Genomic DNA, 23,332 nt, shown 5'->3' with positions numbered 1-23,332 from the left:
TTTCATCCTTCAGTTCATTAAATCAACGCGTGTGGAGGTTGGTGGGTTTCACTGGGAAGGATGTGAAAAGCTGTAATCTGAAAGCTGTCAGACAAATGAAATAGAGTAAAGAAATACAGAATTATCCTCTCAGATGTGGTGGAAGATGAATATGAAGTACTCAAGTAAAGTACAAATACTTGAGACAATATACTTTTTGAATCAATACTGTAAAGAAACACAGAGTGTTTGATTGATTAATGCTTGAATTTAATTACTGTTCATGTCATGTGTTCAACATGCATCGTCTTATTATGAAAACTGTTTCCATTCACATTACTTCCTCTCTTCTTCTCTGTGTTCCCCTTCAGTGTAAAAGCATCGCAGTAGCAGCGTGTCGCCAGTAGGAGGTGTGATGTTCCACCAGTGACCTGCTGCACCGGCTGTGTTTAAAATAAGTCACTTTGAAACATAAAGAGTTAATAATACACCAAAGTATTCTTATATTAATGTTGTATGATTACTGTCGTATAAAATACATAATAACCAACATGTATACAAGTTTTAATATAAATAATAATAACTACAATGTACTGTAAGTGTTGTTTCTCTATATATTTTATACATGCTGTAAAATGTTGAGGATGATGAAGATGAGAGCATCATTACACACAAGAATTAGGATTATATTAAAACGCTGATCATGATTATGATTATAAAGATGATGATATTCAGGATTATTGATGAGTATTGACTTTGATAGGAGTGATGAGACTCGTGACACCGATGCTTGTGATGAAGGGATGAATGGATGCTGATGATAAATACAGTGTTCAGGTTGATTATATCATTCGGTGCCATCAGAATTAGAGTTATGAGAATAATTAAAAAAGCGTTAACACGGATACCGATCGATCGCATTGATTTGAGCCCGAACAGTAAATTACTTTCCTGTGAATAAATGAATGTGTGAGTGACAGCGAAGAGTCTCCAGGGAAACCCTGAACGCACCACAGCGTCCAGGTGACATCAGCCATGACTGAACGCACTCATCAGAGTCCGTCATCAGGTTCACTGATCAGCTGAGAGTCTCGTCAGCGCAAAGAGACTCAGTCAGGAACAAAGTTAAAGAGGAATCCAACAGTTTTCACTCTGACTCACACGCTTCCTCCAAAAGCAGATTTATTTTAGCCCAACAACATCCAGGCCTCCAGATGACACTTCATTCATTCAGGGGGAGCTGTGGAGTCTCTAACAGGCTGATTAGTTTAAAATATCACTTAATAACATAAAGATGAAATAAATTACAGTCTGAGTCAAATATTTCATTAGGGCTGCAGCTGTAAACCAGCTTCAAGGTGGACGGCGAAGTTATCGTATCATCTTCATTTACTTATCTCCAACTCTACTGTAAAAAAAACAACATATATTTCTAGTTTACTTCAAGTTTTATACCTGTCAGGAAGATATCTTTAAAAGTTGTGAAAAAGGTTTCATTAAATAAAACAAGAAAAGGTACAATATGTAACAACTTTCCACACTTCATTCTCCGAACAGATAGGGGGCAGCATATCATCAGAGAAAGCACCGATTTCTGCTAACTTTCATTAGCTCGTTAGCTCAGTTAGCCGTGCAGCTAGTGGTTCTACTGGCTGACTCCGCCCGGACCGGGAGCTCGGAGCTCGGAGGGAGCGCTGGTGTTGTTTGTAATTGGAACAAAGCCTCTAGGAGCTAGCTACTTAGCATGCTAACTTCAGAAGATATCTCTGCGACAAAATACAAAGACGTCATCGACATAAAGTCACAACTGTTGTTTCTTCACCTGTTGTTGATTATATTAGTTCACCTGTTAATGTGTTAAACTAAAAGTTGTACATATTGCAGCTTTAAGGCTCGTTATTGATTATAATAACAAACCCGTAGTATCATTAAACCGTGAGACGATACTCGTGACATTAAGAAGCTCATATTGTTGCAACTCTGATCATAAAAAACAATTTTTTTAGCTTTGTCAGTTTCTGACTTCCCTCTTTAGCCGATGTCTCTGTTTTGTTTTTTATTTCCAACTTTTCTTCAATTTTCTGCAACAAAAAACAGTTTTGTGAAATTTGATTTGATAAAAACTTGCTGAGGTTAAAACAGATGACATTATTGAACTGGAAGCTGATCACACATAATGTAATATCTTCATTAATCAATCATCAATGAGTAATATTGTGACGGCTACACTTGTCCCTCCCAGGACTCCATATTTTGTGCTGTAGTAAGTCTGTGGATGACTCCAGAGGAGCTGTCCGGTCCGGCGTGGTGCTGAAACCCTGCAGGCTCCACCGCCTCCAGAGGTTCTGTGAGGCTTCATCTCGCCGAACTAGACTTGGCCGAACAATTAAAAGACATTTCTGAGTCGTATTCATTCGCAAGAAATATCCTTTAATTGTAAGGTCAAGTGTAGTAATCTTCAGCTGTCCGTCTTCTACCCGCAGGTTCTGTTGGCGTACCTGGAATGACATCACGGGAAAGGTGAGTGACGTCACATGCACACACACCGAGGATGGGTCACAGGCTTCAGGCTACAGAAGACAAACACACCCGAGAGTTCATTAAACCTGAGCAGAGTGTCGAACCCGAACCTGCAGCAGATCCAGTTTACCACGGTGAGAAACCTGCAGGCGGCAAAAGTCCCCTGGCTGCATCCTCACCTCCTCCCTCCTCACCTCCTCCCTCCTCACCTCCTCATCTCCTCCCTCCTCACCTCCTCACCTCCTCCCTCCTCACCTCCTCCCTCCTCACCTCCTTCCTCCTCTCCTCCTCACCTCCTCCCTCCTCACCTCCTCACCTGCTCCCTCCTCACCTCCTCCCTCCTCTCCTCCTCACCTCCTCTCCTCCTCTGCTGCGTGTCCTCTCCTCCTTTGCCCCGGAGCTGAGGAGTCCGTCTCCCCTTTAATCCCAGCTACTCCTTCCCAAACCCTTGCTATCGCGACCCGCTGGTCCTCCTCACCGCTCCCTCTCTGCTCCTGGAGCTTCCTCCGAGCGGCGCTGGGAAGATTTTACGCACGCGGCGACGCCAAAGCCTCCTCTTGCCTTTTATCCGCATGCTTGAGCGCAACATGACAGCTGAACATGTAACGAATGTCCGGTGTGTTTTCACTCAGAGCGCAGAGAGATCAGCGTTAAAGTGGAACCCGCTCGGACACTCTCCTCTCCTCTCCTCTCCGTGCGCCGCGCGTCATCCTCTGCGAGCTGCCGGGGGCGAAAACACCGCTTCACTCCGATGTCACGCCTGATCCGTTATTCACTCAGCCATCTGCAACTCATCTACACGGTCACCCTCTGTTGAGATTAAGTTGGTCGTGTTATCTGCTGGAGAACTGCCACATCTTCCTTCCCGTCCTTCCATCACGAGAAAAGGGAAATCGGGTCGAAAACAACAGTGTGTTTAATTTACGCACAGACACCGAAGTCACAAACACGAGCAGAGTGATGCGATGTATGCGCAACACACCGGGTACATCCAGCGCATGCAACAGCTTCATGGCAACGCTGCGATGCGGTGGTGACGGGTCCTCCTGTCAGCGCTGAACGGGCGAACTTCAGGCGGAGCAGAGAGCGCGTCCAACGCGTGAGACGTGAAGCCCGACTGTCGCAAGTTCATTACCGGCACCGACGACCTCCCCTCATCCACAGTGCCCGCCTCGCACTGCAAAACCTACCGAGCAAGCGAGTGTCCGTCCGTGGCGCCACTGCCCCTGCGTCTTACACCCTCTCACCCCGTCTCCTCCGCCGTGCGCACCGGCTCCCATCCATCCCTCCATCTCTCTCCATCTCCATCTCCATCTCCATCCCTCGCCTCTCTTTTCTCCGGTCGGGCTTCCAGCGCCGTAGATAGAGGCTCTGCAGTCACGTGGGTCGGGGGAGAAGAGAGAGAGAGAGAGAGAGAGAGAGAGAGAGAGAGAGAGAGAGAGAGAGAGAGAGAGAGAGAGAGCGCGTCCCTCCTCCTCCTCCTCCGCAGTTTGCAGTGTGTTATGTCTCAGACTCGGAGGTAGAGAGTCAGAGCTGCTCGTCTGGCGGATCTCAACCTCTGAAACAAACCCCCGGTGTCTTCTCTCATCCGTCCCCGCTCCCCTCCTCACTTACCCGGGTTTGTTTCTCTCCGGAGCCCTGGACGCTTCTATTTCTTTCTTCTTCTACCCTTCTTCTTCCTCTCGACTCCGGCCAACAGTTTGGTCTCTGGGATTTGGTTTTTTATTACTCCTCGGTGGTGATTTTCAACACTTCGCCGCCGCCGCCGCTGCTGCCGCTTTTACGCACCGACGCTTATTTTGGATTTGCTCATCACTGGAGAAAAACACAAAAATCAGCGAGGTGGATCCGTGGATGCGCCTTTTTGGCTCAAACTGGAGATGGAAATGCTGACATTGTTATTTCATTCCCTGTGGATATTGCAATGCAACACAGTGAGCGCCGACTCCATCATTCACATTGGTAAGACACCAACCCGGGCTTCTCTCTCTCTCTCTCTCTCTCTCTTTTTTTCTTTTTTTTTGTCTTTGCTGTGCAGGGCTTTGGCTGAGGGGAGAGACAGGCTGGTGGCTGCATGCAGAAACGTCTTAAAACGGAGACTGTGAGCAGTGGAGCAGGTTACTGAGGCTCTGTGGCAGATTTACTGGTGTTCAAGTTGAGTTATGGCAGAATTTGAATGATAGAGTTTCTGTGCATGCACCGGTTTTCAAACATCAGCTCCTCACTGGCAAAAAAAAAAAAAAAAAAGGACCCGAGCTCACACCTGATTATCATTCCGATCCGTGCCAGGAAGGAGGCTGTTGCATCCAGGCTGAGGCGCACGCAGCGCAGCCTGGTAGAAGTGCCCGCAAAGTGTTGCGCTGCGCCACCTCTCCATCCATCTCTCCATCCATCTCTCCATCCATCTCTCCATCCATCTCTCCATCCATGTCTCCATCCATCTCAGGCTCATGTCGATGCATATTCACATTCACATGCAGAAGAAAACCCGAGGCTGGCAGGAGAAACTGCCCCGACGTGGGTGTTTGGAGGGTTTTCGCTTTATCCATCCATCCTCCCTCCCTCCCTCACTCCCTCCTCCTCTTCTTCCTCCCTCCTCCCTCCTCCTCCTCCTCCTCCTCCTCCCACATCCCTCTCTCCCTCGCCTCCCCTCATCTATAAGCCTGAACTTTGAATTGGACGTGAGTGAAATGTTAATCAACTCTGCCTGGGGAAGAGATGACAAAGGGGACAAACGCCGACTGTTCGGGCTCTGAAACATCGCCGGCGACCAAAAGCCAGTTGGCGAGCTGACGAAGAGGCGAGCGGCGCGCTGTGCTCCTCTCCTCCTGCCTCCATCATTTCATTTGCTCTGATTTTTTAGTCACTTTGCTTGAGTGAAAGTAGGAGTTGGTGGGGAGCACAGCGGAGTGAGGAGGCATCTGAGAGCAGAGCTGCGCTCACTTTTCACGTAAACTCCCCAATTTGCATTAATTCCGCTGAAAGGCTCCACTGCGTCCTGACATGATTGGACGTTTGGAAGAGGAGGAAGTAAAAAAACAAAAAGGTTTAACATGTCAGCCCTCTGCTGCAGCTCAGACCATCACACCCGGGCAGCAGCAGCACTGCGGTGGCCTGTGTGCTTCAGCCAGGAGAGGAGGAGGAGGAGGAGGAGGGAGGAGGAAGCGGATAGGGTGGGAGGAAGGAGGGGGGAGTCAGAGCCATTCAGCTAATAAGAATACTCTTCCTACCTCCAAATGATTTTTCAAGAAGACACAGTGACAGATTAAAACGCTGCAGCTCCATCAGTCAGGTGATGTTTGATAAAAAACCATTTAGAGGCTAGGACACCTGATAATGGCAAACCGGCATCACACGAGAAGACTGTTAACTACAGAACCAACCGAGAACAGGCTGAGTATTCACGCCTGTAGTCAGTATTTCTCTCTCTTTCCTTTATCCGGCTGTCTAATTATAGGATATCTTTATTTCCACACACACGGACGAAGAGAAAGGCGTCAGTAGTGTTCGGCCTCCTTCTGAATACATTTCTGGATGGACAGATGGGCGGATACTTCACTGTCTCTCGGGGGACAATCTGTGATCAGTGCGCACATGGAAACTACAGAGAACAGTGATTTAGGATTAGAGAACACAGAACAGTTAATACAGCAAACAAGGGAGGTGATGCCAAAAGCACGAAGCCACACCAACACAAAATAACAAGGGAAATCTGAGCTCAGACTTTTACATCGATACTTTAAACAGGAACAATTTACCACCACTCAGCCACCCAAAGATGATCCCAGTCTACTAGAACAGACCAGAACATGGTCGAGTCCGACAGTCACAGAACAAGAACAGAATTTCAGAATTTTATTAAAGAAAACAACAATCTCATAGTTTTTCAACAGTTATATAACATTTACACTAAAGTCCCAGACTCTTTACTACACCACCGTCCCCCAGGTTCAGATCAGTCAGTTCACATGGAGTCCATTTTTAGGCCTTTTAGTCGCAGTGTGTTTATTCCTTTCTGTATCCTGATGGTGCCTGACTGCTGTAGTTTTCTGCTCATGCACACGTCTTTTGACCAATTTCTTGCATCTTTGAAACACATCTCACCGCTGTCGACTGATATCTCTGAACATCAGTGCTCCAGGTATGAAGAAACCAGCTGTGGCTTCAGAACGAGGCTCTCACGAGAGGTTGAAGGGTTTTTTCTCGACCTGAGGAGGAGCTCGTGGCCGTTCAGTCGAAGCACGAGCATGAAGATAGGTGTTGCACCATGCGAGTGTGCATCGAGCCTGCCTGCGACACCTGGCTCTTGTTGCATGTGTAGCAGTCAGGCGGGAGGATCCCTGCAGGTTCTCGCAGCACAAATCACAGTTTGTAGCTGGGAGACGTGTGAACTGGCTCCACAGCTGGAAGCCTCACAGTCAGCTGCAGGCGGCTGACGTCTTAAGATAAAACACAAATGTGTACTTCTCAAACAAGATTTTCAGCTCTTGGTTTTCTTCAGGCTGGACCTTCTCCTCTGGCATTTATAACAGGATGTGTGTGGCTGTGTACTCCGGTGGTGTCGTGTGTTACCTCTCTGCTGCAGTAAGCGGTTCCCTGTGGTACCGACGGGTTTGTGGAGAATCTTCATGCTCCACAGAAAAAGTTTCAAACCTGGAGCTGTTTCGTAACTGCAGTGGATTGATTTTCTCTGTTTTACTTGCATACTAGACCGGAGGGTTCTGTTGTTCTGACAGAGAACCGACGTTCTTCATAGATTATTAATGAAGGACCAACTGCTTTTGATGAATTAGTCAAATGAAGAGCTTTTGCTTGAATTAACCACTGGAGCTCCGGCTTTTTGCCATTTTTAACAAGATAACGTCTCATTTTCATGTTCAACCTTTACATTTCAGAAAGTGTTGCACAAGAAATCATTTTCTTTGTGTAAGTGATCCACTGTCAGTTAAAACATTTACTCAAATCACCTTTAATTCACAAGGGCACGAGGAGAAAGGATCCAGTTCTTCCACAAGGAACCACCTTGAGGTGCCTTGACTCCAAGGCTGGTCAGTTTTCAGCCGTTGGAGTTGGAGCACTATGTACCCAATCACCAGGTGTCCCGCATCTCCCGAAGCCTTGTTCACAATTCCAGCTGATAATCATCTTTGTGTGTTTGCGTCGTTTTAAGTAATGACAGCATAAATTGAAAATAGCAGAGAGAAAACATTAAAAAAATATGACTCTGTGATTTAATCATTCATCCATGAAAGGCCTCTAAAGCCTGAACTGTTTCCCTCCCGGTCCTCGTGGTTGATCCGTGGTTGTTCAGAGTCTCCGTTGTTCCCCTCGACCAACTGACAGTCCGACTCTGACTGACTTGGCAGAGCATCAAAACACCCAGATCAGATGTGACAGTGTTCCAACCTCAGCCCAGAAACCCCTGCCCGAGCATCTGTCTCGTCCAGCGGCGTGGCTTTATCGTCGGTGACATATCCCGGTTTGTTTGTCCCTTCCTCTCTGCTGCTCCCTGTAGAGAGGATCGGTGGCAGGCAGTAGGTGTCCCGGGGGGGTTTGATCTGCAGAAGAGCTGATACAGATGAAAACGTGAAGCGTGGACCTTCAGTCGTCCCGCTTGAAACCTCTGACCCACTTGCGGCGTTCTTGCAGCGATGCGACATCCTGCACCGCGGAGGTTCAGGAACCCGGCAGGTTTTCATCTCAGCCGTCCACAACAACAGCAGCTGGTTTCTCTAATTAGTCCCGCCCCTTCTGTTCTTTGCTTGAATGTGCACAAAAACAGCTGCTGCAGGGTTTGGCGGAGGCTGGGACTTCAGTTTGTCTGATTGAAGGTCAGGACCAGGAGCAGCAAACAGGAGGAAAACAGTGCTTGAATCAATTTTTGGCCTTTAATTAAATCTCAGATATCAAGCTGTCAGCGAGGTGGACTCTTGATATGATGGATGCTCTCAGGGGGCTCATGAGAACAAGGAGGAGGTGAAATCATTACGAAAAGCAGGTTGTCGAACTCCAACAGAAACTCCTGCAGACTGATGAATCGGTTTACAGACGGGCTGAGATGATGTTGAACTGTTGTTTGTAGGAAACATGACAGAACTCAGTGAACAGACATACAAGAGACAACATGTGCTCAAATACATTATCACCCAACATTCACCGATATGTTAGACAAACGTGTGTTTCCATCTTTGTGGCTTTTCCTGTTTCAACATGAAAATGGATGCATAAAGAAATAGTTTTCCCAGTTTAGTGTGGAACAAACTGAACTCATCCAACACCTTCAGATGAACTGGGGAGTGATCCAGGGTCTGAATGAAAACTGAAATGAAGGATGTTGCTGGCGGTATTTGTCTCGGCTGCAGGACTTATTGACTTTTTGTCTGTCTGGCTCCAGTTTTCACAGTCGGGACGGAGATGTGATTATTGATTTCACCTGCGTCGTTCATGAAAAAGGCTAAAAGCAGCAAAGTTGCTGAGAGTTTCAGGACTTTTAGGGACCCGTTGTTGGTGCTGGTGCAAAGACAACCGGATCATTTCTGTTCTGTTCACTTCTTCAGAGTCACAACCACCAACAACACAGGACACAGCATGAGTTTATTCATTCATCGAGTCTATAATGGAGACATGAGAGCAGATAGAAATGGAGCCGGGCTGCCAGCCGGGCCGGACCTCCAGTCAGCTTCATTTTCCTGGGAGACTTAGTGCGCGGTGAATGACAGAAATATAGAAATGTGAGGTTTAGAGAACCGATCTAATACTAATACATGGTGCAGTCAACTTGTACTATTAATGATAACAGCCATGAGTGGTGTTTCAGAGCCTTTTATGACCCAAGAACAACAGAAATATAATAAGAAACTGATGGTTAGTGAAGCTAACCTGCAAACACAGTCTGTATCAGCCTTCAGGAGCTGAAGCAGTCAGACTTGTAGCTCTTCCCGTCCCCTATGGGCTGTTTTACCTGTTTTAAACACCCCTCGGGCCCAGCAGGTAGCAAGTCACTTTTCATAAGAAGCCTGAGGAGGAGAGATTACCCCATCCCATGAGCCAGGCAGCCGATGAGGGATGATTTACGGCACTGGCGTAGCGGCGAGCAGAAGGGGAAGCCTGGTTTAGGAAAAGGCGAGCTCGAGCTGCAGGAATCCAATCTGTGTCGGCTGGCAGAGCGAATGAACAGCTGCGGCCTTTTCTTTCCCCGCCGCTAAATAAGATAAACTAACCCAGTTAGGGAACAACGCAAAAGGCTTCCCGCACCTTCTGAGTGAAGGCTCAGCCAGGCCATTTACCTCCACCACCTGCACACACACACACACACACACACACACACACACACACACACAGCAGCTAAGCCATCTTTCCAACATAATGCAGCGGCCTCGTTTTTGCTGGATTGAATAAACGTGGCATGCAGCAGAGTGTTTGACCCTGCGAGGTCGCTCAGATACTCCGTGAAGAAACGTTAGTGTTGCTTCAAATTCGCAGTGACAAGCAGATAGAGAGAGACGCCTGCGTGGGCGGAGGAGAAGGAAACTACTTTGACTAATAACAGGTTCCTGAGAGATGCCGGTGATACCGACGCTGCAAACGCTGTGTTTGTGCTGAATATCTTTAATTGGGATTCATTCACAGCAAAGTGACGAGTGTGACTGATGCTCTCATCCCAGTGAGAACTTGAGAGCATCATTAGACTGTAAGATTTGCTCTCTCAGGCTGGGATTAAGTCTAGTCCTGGACTTAGAATATTTGTTTATAAGTATTTAAATTGGTTTCAACCCGATCAGCCTGAATGGTCGTCCGCTCTCTAAGGAGAGCTTTTGAACCAACTGGCCTACATTACTTTCAAATCAATAGTCCCGTTCGATATATCAATAATCCTCTTCTCTGCAGCAAAATAGGTGATCATGCACATTGTCTTCCACTGTGCCTCCCCCTCCATGAGAGCCTCAGATGCATCTTGTTGTTGGAAGGTGTAGATTCAAGGAGCACCGTGTAGTGTTGGAGAAGAAATTCAACTCAGGATTTTAATATTTACAATATGAATGAGCTGATAACTCAAACTCAGAAATACTGTATTTATTTTTTCTGATAAGTGACTAAACGAGCTGTTCTCAGAGGAAAACAAGGTCCCAGAACACTGTTTGACGCTAGAAAGGTGGCAGGGTCCGCCACATATAAACAAAGTAAAACAGTATGATAGTGTGTCAGGGCTAAACAAATGCTTAATCTGTTCTATGTTTTGATTGTGAATCACTTTTCTATCAACTATTTAATAACATTTATTATTATTATTACCTAGCTGAGGAAGTTAAAGGCTTCAGAGAGCTCAATAAACAATATTTAAGTTAACATCTGAAGGTGCAGGGTCATGTGATATACTGAAGACCACTGAGCTCTGATGTCTCAACACGTTTTAACATGAAGTACAAGCCCTGCCTTCAGGATGTGGAGGAGTGAAAGTGTTCAGGGACACTTCAGTGCAGTGTTCCCTCGCTTCTCTGCTGGTTGTTTTTCTTTCCTCTTTCACTTCTTCTCCATCCAAATGTGCCAAAGTGAGCTGCGGTCACATGTCCTCATCCACGCACTCTGATTGGCTGACTGTTGGCTGAATTCAACAAGTTGTAAACTTAAAGCCAGGACTTGTGTGCAGGTTTTGCCAGCTGGAGCTTTTTAATGATGAGCGTGTTTCACATGAGATGCTGTGCGACACATTCACCGCTGATCCTCGTGTTGAAGACGTTCTGCTGCCGGCTTCGTTTGAAGCGTTGCAGCTTCTCTCGTGTTGGATTGTGTTTCGGATGCTGCTGGATGTTTAGCAGTGAACAGCTGCAGCGGCTCATTGGCTCTTAATATCCATCATGTTACTCAGGATGAGTCTTGTATATAATTGTTGGTGCCAAAGCGGCCCGTCGTGTAGGTAATCTCAGCAGATGCACATTTCATTTGCATTAAGTTGTTGTGTGATGATTATTGGCTGTGTGACAGAAGGATCTCACGTCTCGTGGCCTGCTGAATGCAGCAGGCTGAGGATGGAGTTCGGCTCCGGGCGGGTTCCTGCCGTTCATTTCTGCAGCGTTCAGTCTGTCGGCCGATGACGTCTGACGGCGAGGAACACATTTTGTGTTCACGCTGAAGGAATACACAAACAGTGAACCAGGCTGCTGTGCTGTTCTGTGGTTTTCTCCCACCGTCTTCATTGTTTTGCGGCGGGTCGCGGCGCTGCAGCATCACTTATTTGGATGTTTAATTATGATAATAGCTCTGCTGTAAAGCCGCCATGTGCCCGGCGCTTCTCCTGGACTCTGGGGGGAGGACGTCGTCCACGAGTCTGGATGTTATAAATCTTGTTGTTGTTGTTCTGCTTTGTGTTCTGCAACATTTTAAAGCTCCACATTATTCATTTAACTTTTTAAATCTCTTCTGGCTGTGGATCAGAATAATTTAGGGGGTTTAAGCAGACTGTATGTGGAGGATAATTCCTCACAATATCTGACAACAGCAGCTTCTTCGTTTAACTGAGGCAAACCTGCAGAGTGGAGGCTGGCCTCCTCGTCACGTGGCTACAGCCTGATTGGACAGATATCAGTGATTTCATAAAACCAGCTGTGGAGTGAAAAATCAAGTGCTGGACTTTCACAGGATTTGATTAAATCAAAGCCGACAGAACATTGGTTTATAATTTTCCCATCGTTCATCGTTCACAACACAAAAATGCTATTTATCATTTCAGAGACGTGACCTCAAGAGTCGGACTGAAACATATTTATCTACTCTCCACATCTGGATCATGACGTCTCGTGCTCTTTGGGGGCTGGAGGCAGCAGTGTTGACTTGAATCCTTCTCTGAGCCTCTGTTGATTTCAGCTCAGGCCTCAGATCGAAGTTTATCTAAAGAAGATATAGTCTGGATATTTGATGGACCGCTGTCCGTCTGAGACAAGTAATAATCTGTTTGATGCTCTAAATCTATTCAGAATCGTCTCCGGCGAGGCCTCGCTGCTCTCTGACGACTGGTACTCTGATTACATTTAATACTTGGTGGGAAGTCCCAGTGATCAAATGATCTGAGAGACATATAATTCAGCTGCAGTATTCATGACCTTCTCATTTATATTTTAAAAATGATAATATGATGCTTGGAGGTAATGTGGTGATTAACTGAACACTGACATTTCCACACACAATTATAGTCATTGGGCCACTAATAGATTTTTTAAAAATCAGAAAATTGAGTTTTAAAAAGGTTTTCTGCAGTCTGAGCAGAGTCACCCTGACCCGGACTTTATTAATGTGAAAACAGGTCGCTTCAGAGTCCATCCTCACGATTAGTATTCTCGTCTAGACAGGAAGTTTTCCAGGTCAGCACCTCTCTCTCTCTCTCTTCACCGTCACTGTAAAGTCAAAACTAAAGACAAGGAATAATTTGTGTTCTTGCGTGTAACACGACTCCAGCGATCTGCTACGTGTGTTTTAATTCCCTGATGGTTTTACCAACCAGTGATTTCCCACACGGGCAGCTCGTAAGATAAATGATACGCCCTGTATCACTGATTAATGCCTCAGCAGGAGTGCCTCTGCTGTGTGAGGATGGCATCCGCTGTGAGATCAGAGCAGGTGAAACAAAGTCAAATATCCTCTCGTAAGAGTAAAGCCCCACTCCGTCAGCCTGGTGAGCGGCTCTTATGAATGACAGCCTCTTGTATACTCTGTAGTAAAGATGACTGACAGTCTCTTTATTCAGATTTCTTTCCCACCGGGTGAAGCTAGGATGAGTGTCCATCTTTACAGCAGCACAGCAAATTTGTCTATCGCTGCAGCCTGTCAAAAATGTAAATGATCTGTGATAATATTCTGGTTCTCTTTGAAATCCTGTGAGAAAAATCCCGTCTGTGGAGTCGGACCGGATTCACAGCAGCTGAACCAGGAGCTGCAGACCTGTCAGTCTCTGTCCGTGGTGCTGGCAGGGAGGCAGCTGCAACAACAGTGTTACAGGTTTTCCAAATGGTTATAACATGTTTCCTCAAACCATCGCTCACTACCTGAAACTGAAATAATTCTTAATAAATCCAAATAATTAAGAATTTGTCAAAAACAGCAACAGCATTTCACAAAGTTTATGAAGTTTCTTCTAACTCAACAACTCAACCAATTGAGTGATTTTATCAGGGAGTCTGGATACTTTCGGTCCCTCTTCATGACTGTAGGTAATGTGGCTGCTTTGACCTAGAATAGACAAAAAATCACTCCTGACTCTCGGTTGCAAACAAGACCTGATCTCCAGTCTCTGGAGGGAGAGCGTGTCTGACCCATCCATCCACCTGTGACTCAGACTCTTCGTGCTATTTATACCACTGCACCTGAGAGGTAACTGCAGCGTGGACCACTGACCGGGCTGCTGTAAGTGTTGTGCTGGAGGTGTGAAAGGACTCGACACCTCGGCCCACAGCTGCTCACCTACAGCCCAGACGGCAGCACAAAACAGAAGAACAGCAACAGCAGCTGCATCTCTTTCCGACCCGGTTACTTCAGACACAATACCATTTACTTTATTGTCCCCTTGGGGAAGTTTTTTTTTCTTGGGCTCGGTGCTGCAGTAATAATCAACCGAATACAATATCACCAGTTTTCTTCGAGATTATTCCCCCAGAAAGAATTTCCAGTGTACAATAAATCCTCACTCTGCTGTCTGCTGGATATAAATGTGTGTGAATACAGTAAATCTGGTGAGCAATAAAAGAAGAAGGTAGGAAAACATACAGCTTTGAAGTTTGTCCCAAATCAAATCAGCCACTCAGCAAAAAAAATATATAGTTCACTTCTGAAGAAACAAAACTCTGCAATATTTTCATATTTTCACTCAGCAGCAGGTGTTTATAATAAAATGTGAGGATATTGTCACCCAGCAGCCTCCGCTGAGCTTCTCTGGGATGAACAGGTCCAGCATGAATCCAGAGGTCGTGCTCACAGATCACAGAGAAGATAAATCCTCCAGTAAACCGACCACTTCCTCTGATCCTCCAGCCAGCTAAATCTGCGAGACCCAGAGCCTCAGACCGCCGCTTGATTACCTGCCAGAGAGACGAGGAGGCCCGATGAACTTAGCAGCTACAATACATTGTTTTTTGCATCAGTGGCAAATAAATTGCATTTGGCTGCCGGCTGGTGTGAAGTTCCCACCCTGAGTGTAGCCGAGGATTGTTTGCAAATACGCTCGAAAAGGCCAAACTCTCCAAATCACACATTTGTTTTCTCAGCTTCAACAGGTTTCCCCGTTTCTGTGACATTTATTAACTATTCAGCTCAGCCGGAAATTCAATAATCTGACCTTAAGGACTCGGAGCATATGCATGCAGTGAAAGGAAATGTTTAAATAAAGTGCAATTTATATACGAAAATGTCAAGTTATGCTTCTTGACGCTGTTATTTCTGTACAGACGGCTGTCGAGGTCTGTATGTGTGCATGTAGGACAGCCACAGACAATATAACACAACGACTACACATAACAATCAGAGCTTCCCATGAAACTGTAGTTTGAGAACATGATGTCGTTATTGTAAAATATCTCCTGATTAATTCAGGCTGCTGCACTGAGGAGGAGGACGGTTGAGTTTTTATAGAAAAATTAAATGTTGCATGTTCTTATATACAGCATGAATATCAGATAGATGAAGAGCTTTTATTGAGCCAATATCCTGTCCGGATATCTTAAAAAACAGCTGATTTGATGCCACAGAAATGGTTGGAAATGTCTCCAGGTGTCCTTAAATGTATAGACTGCTGTGACTTGGTGGCAGTGGGGTGTTTGACACGTATAAGACGGACATAGTTGAACGTATTCTTGGTTTGCAGAAACTTAAAATAGCCAACGTTAAACAGAAAGACAGTTTACACAAATCTGACACCTGAGGAGGAGAAGCTGTGGTGAGTGATCCGGCTGATGACTCACTCATTCAGGTGGACAAAGTTAGAAATTACCAAATATTCTTCAATTAAATACTTGTTTTAATTTTCTTTCACCAAAATGACAGAAACATATTTTCTCCTGGAGTCTTCTGTATTATTCCAGATGTTATTTGTATCTGTGAGATTTCTGTCTTCGCCCCAATACACTGCAGGTTAATATATTTCAGTTTGTGCTGGACTCAGCATTGAAAACATACAAAAACTCAAACATTATCTCTTTCCACAGACGGCGTCCTTGTCTCTCTGGATAATCCACAGAACTCGCCGACGTATTTTTTCATTTAAAATACATCTTCAGTTTATAAACACCATAATCTAACTGTCACGCACCTCCATTTTGTGGAGGTGGAGGCAGGAATTTGAGAGATAGAGATCCTTAAAGCTGGAGAAATGAAGCCCAAACTATCTGCATGGACAGATTGCACCTGAGGGACGTGAGAAAATGTCTGTTTTTGTAATTTGGATGAACTGATCCTTTAATTTAGCCTCTTTCCTCCAGCAGACAGACAGCAGGAGCCTCAGGAGTGTTAAATTCATGGAGGTTCGATCCTGAGCTCACTGAGGCTCCGCTGGGTCCACAGTGATCCTCCTCCAGCCTCAGCGCTCATTATTAATTAAACTTGTTGGAGTTTGAGGCTCCCCAGTCTGCGGCTGCGAGCAGAAATATAAACCTCACATCAATCCCCTCACCGCGTCTCTGACAGCTGCAACAGGACTCATTGTTAATTGAAAACGCCTGACTGACTGCGATTTAAAAAACGGATGATGGATTGATCGAGCCCAGACACTAGACGGCATCACCTCGCCGCTGGGCGAGGAAGACCCTCAAATCCACGGTGAGGATCTCGGCGCCGAGCAGAGTTCATTTGGATCCTCGGCGAGCTGAACGAGCACAAGCAGCCTGGCAAATTGAATTCTCACTCACAGGAAAGGTTTTCTTAATTGTGCATGACAAATTGTCCGAACAGAAAAAGTTCAATTAATCAAGTGGGCCAGTTGTTGTGTTTCTGTCCGTCCGTCTGTCTTTCCAACCTCAAGAAATCAATTTCTGCTCATCCAGTCGGTCCGGTTCAAGACTGCCCAGTTAGAAACCTGCTGCGTCTCACAACCAGAGACAGTCTGGACCAGTTTAATCTGCCTCTCACGAGTGAAACACATGAATCATTTCTCTCTGTCCTTTCTTCTCTCTCGCTACACAGAAGGTGACGTTGAGAAGCTCAGGTCCTTTAACAGCAGCTCTGGAGCTTTCACATGGTCTTCATCAGCAGACGGAGGATTTGTCTCTGTTCACATGTCCGGTCTTTACGAGCCTCTGCTCCATGTTGATATAAAGTCAGGTGAAGTCTCGTAGTCCACAGAACATTTCTGCAGCTTCACAGTAAAACAGTGTTGCAGCATTCTGCTAAACAACTGAAGCAGCTGGAGACTCAACGATGAACATTAAACATCATTCCCAACTCAGAAAATAATTACGCTTTTGATATTGTAGGACGGGTCGGCCTCCATCCCAGAGCATCAGTTTTTGTTGAATTGGTAATGAGACTCAAAAATGATCTTGTCTTACAAGTAGCACCTTTAAATGGCAGATAGCTCGTCTCTGGAAGCCTGGAGGTCCTACATTGGTTTTAAAAAGATGTTATCAAACCCAAAAGCTTCAGTGTAGCTGCTGAGCTAAAAGAGTTAGCAGCTCGACTGTAAGTCAAGGCTGTTATAACGTCCTTTCAAATCTGTTTGGGATCTCTGGGCTTCTGGAGACGAGCTCCATCACAGCTGTATGGAGCCATTTCTTTATTTTCCTCCATATATGGAAATTCAAAAAATGTGTTTTGACATGTGAAAATATTCAATTTACATGTGAAACTGTAATTTTCGAATATAAGTCCTGCACAGACTGTGATTGGCTGGTCAGGTAACAGCAGGAGAGTGAAGTGATCACGTGATCAATTAAGACACGTGTGACGAAACAAAGACAAGTTGTCGCGTGAGGTGACTGGATTAATAAAGTGCCACATTTATTAGTTTGTTAGCCGCCAAACTACCTGAACAGGAAACAACATGGGAAATAAATCCGTGTTTTAGCGGAAGGAGACGCTGTCGGAGGAGCGGAGGTGTCTGCGTCACGGTGAGGAGGTAACGCATCAGCTGCAGGCGACACTGACATGGCGACCTTGAGGACGCAGCGCGCAGTAGAGCCGCTCCGGGTGAAGCTGGAGGTGCTCAGGGGGCTGCAGGACCCTTAAAACCAGGCTGAAACATGTGCCGAATTAACGAGAAGGCCCAAATGATTAAGAATGTGCTAAAAACATCGCTTCACAGAAGTTATAACATCACTCTTTACTCAACAACTCACAAAATTGAACGATTTTGTAAGGGAGTCTGGGGAATGTCTCCCCCCTCTTCATCTGTAGAAGCTGATTAGGACCAAGAGGTTGAACAGTAACTTAAATATGAGACGATCAGAGACCATCATGTACCACAGGAGCTCGTTTCCTTTGTGTAATGTCACTGATGAAAGCTGAAGGGCTGTAGCATGATGATGGTGATGATGATGATGATGATGAGGACAATCATCCATCTTTACACAGTCTTTCATCTGACATCACATTTCTCAGCCTTTTTAAAGTGTATATGAAGATAATAGATGTTAATTGTGAATGTCGCCACACTGTCCTGATGCTGAACGAGGTAATTAGCAGCTTCACTGTCAGACTGCGCAGCTCTTCTTCATCTTCTAACTGAATGCACTTTATGTAACGTCGTCACATGACTGAGCCTCAGCCTGTCTGTGGAAACATGTTGCTGCTCCATCAGCGTTGGAGCAGAATGGAGCTGTTTCCTTTTGTCTTGGCTTTTGATTTATTATTTTAGAAACAAAGAGTGATGTATTGTAATGTTGCATTGTCAGTTAATTGTGTGCCTCTGTGTAAAAACAATGACTGAAAACTGCAGAATGTAAATTTAAAAAATCAGTGGTGTCACAAAAGCTCATTTTCAACCCCAAACTGCACATATATTAATATTACCACAAAAATATGCCGGTAAAGGAAAATTACTGCCAACTTTTTGATGATTTATTAATCGTTTCACTCATTTTTACGCCAACATGTCAGATATTAGCTGTATAAATGTGAGGATTTGCTGCTTTTCCTTGTCATTTCTGACGTCACTTTGGGTCCTGGGATTTTTGTGATGAGCATTTCTCACGTTTTTTTTCTTTACATTTTGCAGACTAACTGGTTAATCATGAAGACAACCTGCAGATTGCTAATAAAAATAATCATCAGTGTCAGCGTAGTTGATTGATCTCAGAGGTTAGCGTCCTCTGCTGCTGGGATGTTTGCTGATTTTGAGATGAGCGTCCGCTGATCCTCTCCCTCTGCTTGTTTCCGCCAGGCGCAATATTTGAGGAGAACGCCGTGCGGGACGATGAGGTGTTCCAGCTCGCCGTGTCTGACCTCAGTCTGAGCGATGACATCCTGCAGAGCGAGAAGATCACACACTCTATTAAACTCATCGAGCCCAACAACCCGTTCCAGGCGGTGCAGGAAGGTAAGGCGGCTGTGTGGGGCGTGTTTACACCTCGTGTTGTTGCTGCAGCGTGTGTGTGTGTGTGTGTGCGTGTGTGTGTGTGTGTGTGTTGGCTTGTTAATCTATAGGTGGTGCTGGTTCTGTCTCTTGGTGAAGTATCCTCACAGCTAACGACCCAGGTGTATCGACCTCCTAAACGTTGCTTAAGTCCCGGCTGCTGCCTGCTCTGGTTCTGCTCTCGGAGGACGCAGTTGCTCTTTGATGCTGCACCTCGCAGCCTCTCTTCCTCCTCCTCCCTCTGTCTTATCCTCTCCTCTGAGACTGATTCTCTCTATCTCAGTCTCTCTATCACTCACTTCCCTTTTTTATTTTTTGTCTCTCTCTCTCTCTCCCTGGCTGGACCCTGATCTCTTCTGTGCAGAGGAAGCTAGGGGGAAGCACTGAGTCGAGCTGCATTGAGTCCAGCTGTAATTTTCCATATAATTGCCTCCAAAGAGGCTGGCAGGCCTCTCGGCTTTGAAAAGAGCTAATCTGATGCAGAATGAATGTGTTTGTGGTCCAGACGAGACAGTGATGGTGTTCAGGATGAAGCTTAAGCTGGAGGACGCTGATTAAAGTGATAATGAAGATGATTGTTGTGATGATAATAGATATAAGTGAGATTGATAATGATGCTGATGAATGTTAAGTTGATGCTGCTGCTGATTATGTGAGTGTTGAAGCTGGAGATCCCCGTTGTGATTAAGATGATGACAGACAGTAATGCTGACGGTGATGATCATTAATGCATATTAATATCTGTTGTGATGAAGATGATGCTGATAAAGATGTGGATGTGTTGATGAGGGGGAAGATTTTGTTGTTGACGCTGATGAAGACGCTCATGTGTGATGACACTTGTGGTGTTGAAGATGCTGCTGATGAACAATAACCAGGAAAATAACGAGATAATCGAGGAAACAAGAGAAAAATTGTTTAAAAAAAGTGTGTAAAGTATGTTTGAATGAGCTCAGAGTCTTGTTTCCTCACAGTGAGACGTTGCTGTCAGTTAGGTGGTAACATGGATTTCTGCAGAGCTCCTCAGTTTTCCTGCCTGTTCAGTAATCGGTAACACGTCCTGCACATGACAACAGTGTTGTTGTTGTATCATGTGTGATCGCTCCGTCAATATTCAGCCACCTGAACAAATCTCCTCCACAGCGGGAAGCCAGAGTACGTCGGACAGCTGCGAGTGGTTCATGTTAACAGATATCGACGCGGCGAGTGCGATGACACACTTCACTTCAGTTTCTTGCAAGGTTTTTCACTTAAAGCGCTGATTGTAAAGCCCGGAGCGGAGGCAGGTTGTTCGAGCTTTCATTACAAAGCCCCCTGACATCATGTGTTTTTGTTCTCTCAGCTGTTACCCAGAGAGAAGCTGTAACATCAGCTACATTAGATGCATCAGCAGGAGACCAGAGGGCCGAGGTCAAAGCATCCTGATGAATCCGGTCGTTGCATGTATGAATCTTAAAAGGCAGATTTTATTTGACTATAAAGAGCATCAATGATGATGTTTACAGATTATTCAGTAAGATCAGTAATTGTATTTTTCCTGCAGTTTATTAACAAATCTTTGTGATTCATTTAAGTCACATTTAGTGTTAATGATCTCCAAACAGCGACGCGGCCTGAAGCAGTGAGACAGTTCGTAATCTGACTCCTTTTATTTAAAGGGGATCAAGTTTCTCATCGAGCGAGGCTTCCTGAGCGAGACTTGTGTTTCTGGTTAAACATTAAGGGTTTTACTTCACTTAGCTGTAGGTCTCTCTGCAGGACTCATCTCTGTAACGTTGTCAAAAACAAGCCCTCTTTGGTGGCGTAACGTCGGCAGTGGAAGTTGCACCAAAAGGATTACGATGGTCACTGAAGCTGTGTCACAGCCTGACACACAAAGATAACGAAGATATCGATGATTATTATTTTTTTCTTGTATCATTTTTCCTTCGTCTTCTCTCCTGAGCTGCTGTTAACAAGTGAACGTCTCTGTGATCAATAGTCTTAATTTTCTATCTGACTTCTCTTCATATTCATTCATAGATTGCAGCATGAGTTGTGTTCGCACTCATCAGATGAGTGCAGGCAGCATTTATAACTGGACAGAACTGAGTTTTTGCAGTGTGGCCGGCTGCGTTTGCTCCAAGTCTTCAGACACGATGTAGTTTTTTATTATTGACCTTTTTATCTGCACTGTGTTGACTGTTTCTTGTTTCCAAGGATGTTTTGTCTGTTGATTTTATTCTCTTTATACTACAAGTCTTTACATCAATATACTTCTGAGCAGAATAAAGGTTGAATGAATGAACAAAGTTAAAACAACACGTGTGGAGTAACAGTGACCAAACCATCTCCACCTGCAGCTGTGGGCCTGTCGCAGAAGGAGGGTTTCTCTCTGAGGCTAAAACTCTTTGTGTGGTTTCATTTTGAAAACCGTTCGTCCGTTTATCAAGTTAATGTCGGTGAAATCTCAGATAACAGACGACTACGTCAGACGGTGTGGTCGTCCTGGCAAACACCTTCACTTTAATCAGCTCAGATGAGCTCAGGAGTTAATTGGATATTTGCTCCAGAAGGCTCATCAGCGTCAGCTCATCAGCGCTCGCTGTCACTGTGAGTATGTTTGTGTTTTCAACTGGACGTCTCCCTGAAGTCGGGAAGCGAGGTGAGACACATTTCCATCTCTGCATCCAGTTCCATCTCACCACACCTCACAGTGCCTGTTTGGACCACATGCAGCTGTTATAAGTGTTTGAAAGTGATGTGAGTTGAGGAAAAAAGTGTGATCAGGATGAATATCTGCAGACGTCTTCACAATATTCGATGATGAAAATCATATTTGTAGTTAAAGTGTAAAAGTGTAAAATCAATTTCCTCAGGCTGTGTGTGTCTGTGATGGTGCCTTTATTTCTAACACGCAGAAAACTCATTAAAATGATAACACGGTGACTCCTGCTAAGTGTAGATCACGCTGGTTAGCGGCTCCTGCTCCAGCAGCGACTCACGAAACAACAGCCTGTTGACATCTGAACCTTTTGTCACGGATATAAATAAAAAATCTTCCAGTCCCTCATTAGCTGCACGACTTGAAGTGTGCGGAGGAAATTGCATTGATTAAAGTCGGGCTGAGAGGAAAAAATGTTAAAAGCAACACATGACAGCTTAATTTTGTTCATCACCAGCGTGGACGCTCACAGAAACACTCGACATCCAGATTCACTCGACTCTTTGTCTGTTCGTTGCTCATCGCTGTGCAGCCGAGATGAATCTGTTAGTTAGTCTGCTGTTTACTTGTTGTCCTCTCAGTGTACCTGAACAACCCAAGTCTCTGCAACCCGTGTGTATATCACAACTTTATGCTTCCTGATGTCAAATTTTATGTGGTGACGGTGCAGTCCGTTCTGGTGAGTTAACGTTTATTCCGGTTGTTCGGAGCTTTGACATCTTGTATTTCTGTTGCAGTTTCTGTCGCTGGCTTACGTCTTCTCATCTCTTCTCATGTGGCCTTTTTATTTGACACAGTTTGGAAACATTAGGGATGACTTCCTGTACGGCAGGAAAGAGCCACCAGAGCGTTTTTGATATCAATGAAAAGCTGCTTCAACATAAAGTCAGCAGGCTGCCAGCAGATGTTACTCATTTCTAATTAGTATTGATGAACAGTCCAATGAGTCATTTGGTTTTTAATGACGCTGGAAAGCCGACCTCCACTTTCACGACTCAAAGATGATATTTTTTCTTCATCTATCTCTGGTCTCGCTCTTTGAAAGGTCATCGGGTTGAGTCACATGCGGAGACACAAACACACTTCTGGTTATTGTCCGAGCCTGATCCATGTTAACGAGGTGTAAAGCCGGCTGCTCTTTGCTCTGGACGACACAAACGTCATCTAATTTCATTTCCTGCTCACCAGCTGGTCTCAACCTCGTCCCTCGACTCACGTCAAGCTAAATACAGAACTGAGAGACGTCTAATTATTTAATTATAGACAGAAAAACAAGTTTCTCTCCCCCGAATGTGATGATGCTCACCCAAACCTCCTCTGCGTGCCGAGGGTTAGACAACCTCGTTATTTTACTTTTCCCTTTTAAAGCAAATGCATGTTTTAGGACGTCAGTTCAAGTGGCCTCGAGTTTAGGTGCCTGAAATTAAATTAAATTGAAGGTTATGCTTTTTAAATAAAGAGACAGAGAGAGAGGGAATAGAAGGTCAGATACAGGACGAGGGAGAGATATTAAAGATAGAAAGAGAGGGAGGAGGGGGAGACTGTGATCAATACATCTTGGTGCAAGGTTGGTTAGATGACAG

At 45.2% G+C, this 23,332-nt stretch overlaps 1 protein-coding gene and 1 long non-coding RNA gene across 4 annotated transcripts in view; one reads left to right on the top strand and one right to left on the bottom strand.

Annotated features, from left to right (window-relative positions):
* Positions 1–232: 232 nt before the first annotated feature.
* LOC311250070 lies at positions 233–3,834 on the bottom strand. Its single transcript, XR_014621242.1, has 2 exons — positions 3,690–3,834; positions 233–2,477 (listed from the first exon to the last, which is right to left on the bottom strand). It is a non-coding gene; the product is annotated as an uncharacterized lncRNA (long non-coding RNA).
* Positions 3,835–3,999: 165 nt separating this feature from the next.
* Positions 4,000–23,332, top strand: part of grid1b (glutamate receptor, ionotropic, delta 1b) — a 463,781-nt gene continuing 444,448 nt past the window's right edge. For 2 of the 3 annotated variants that reach the window (XM_084342508.1, XM_084342507.1), the window contains exons 1-2: positions 4,000–4,461; positions 18,854–19,009. In XM_084342508.1, the coding sequence (XP_084198634.1) occupies positions 4,380–4,461; positions 18,854–19,009 (238 nt within the window). In that variant the 5' untranslated portion in view covers positions 4,000–4,379. Of the gene's footprint in view, positions 4,462–17,480; positions 17,591–18,853; positions 19,010–23,332 lie in introns of those variants that run through there. The other variant, XM_084342509.1, reaches the window with a different exon arrangement.

The sequence above is a fragment of the Pagrus pagrus genome (genome assembly GCF_965226575.1).
Source record: "Pagrus pagrus genome assembly, chromosome: 21".
Taxonomy (NCBI): domain Eukaryota; kingdom Metazoa; phylum Chordata; class Actinopteri; order Spariformes; family Sparidae; genus Pagrus; species Pagrus pagrus.
This window is presented reverse-complemented; position numbering and strand designations above follow the sequence as displayed.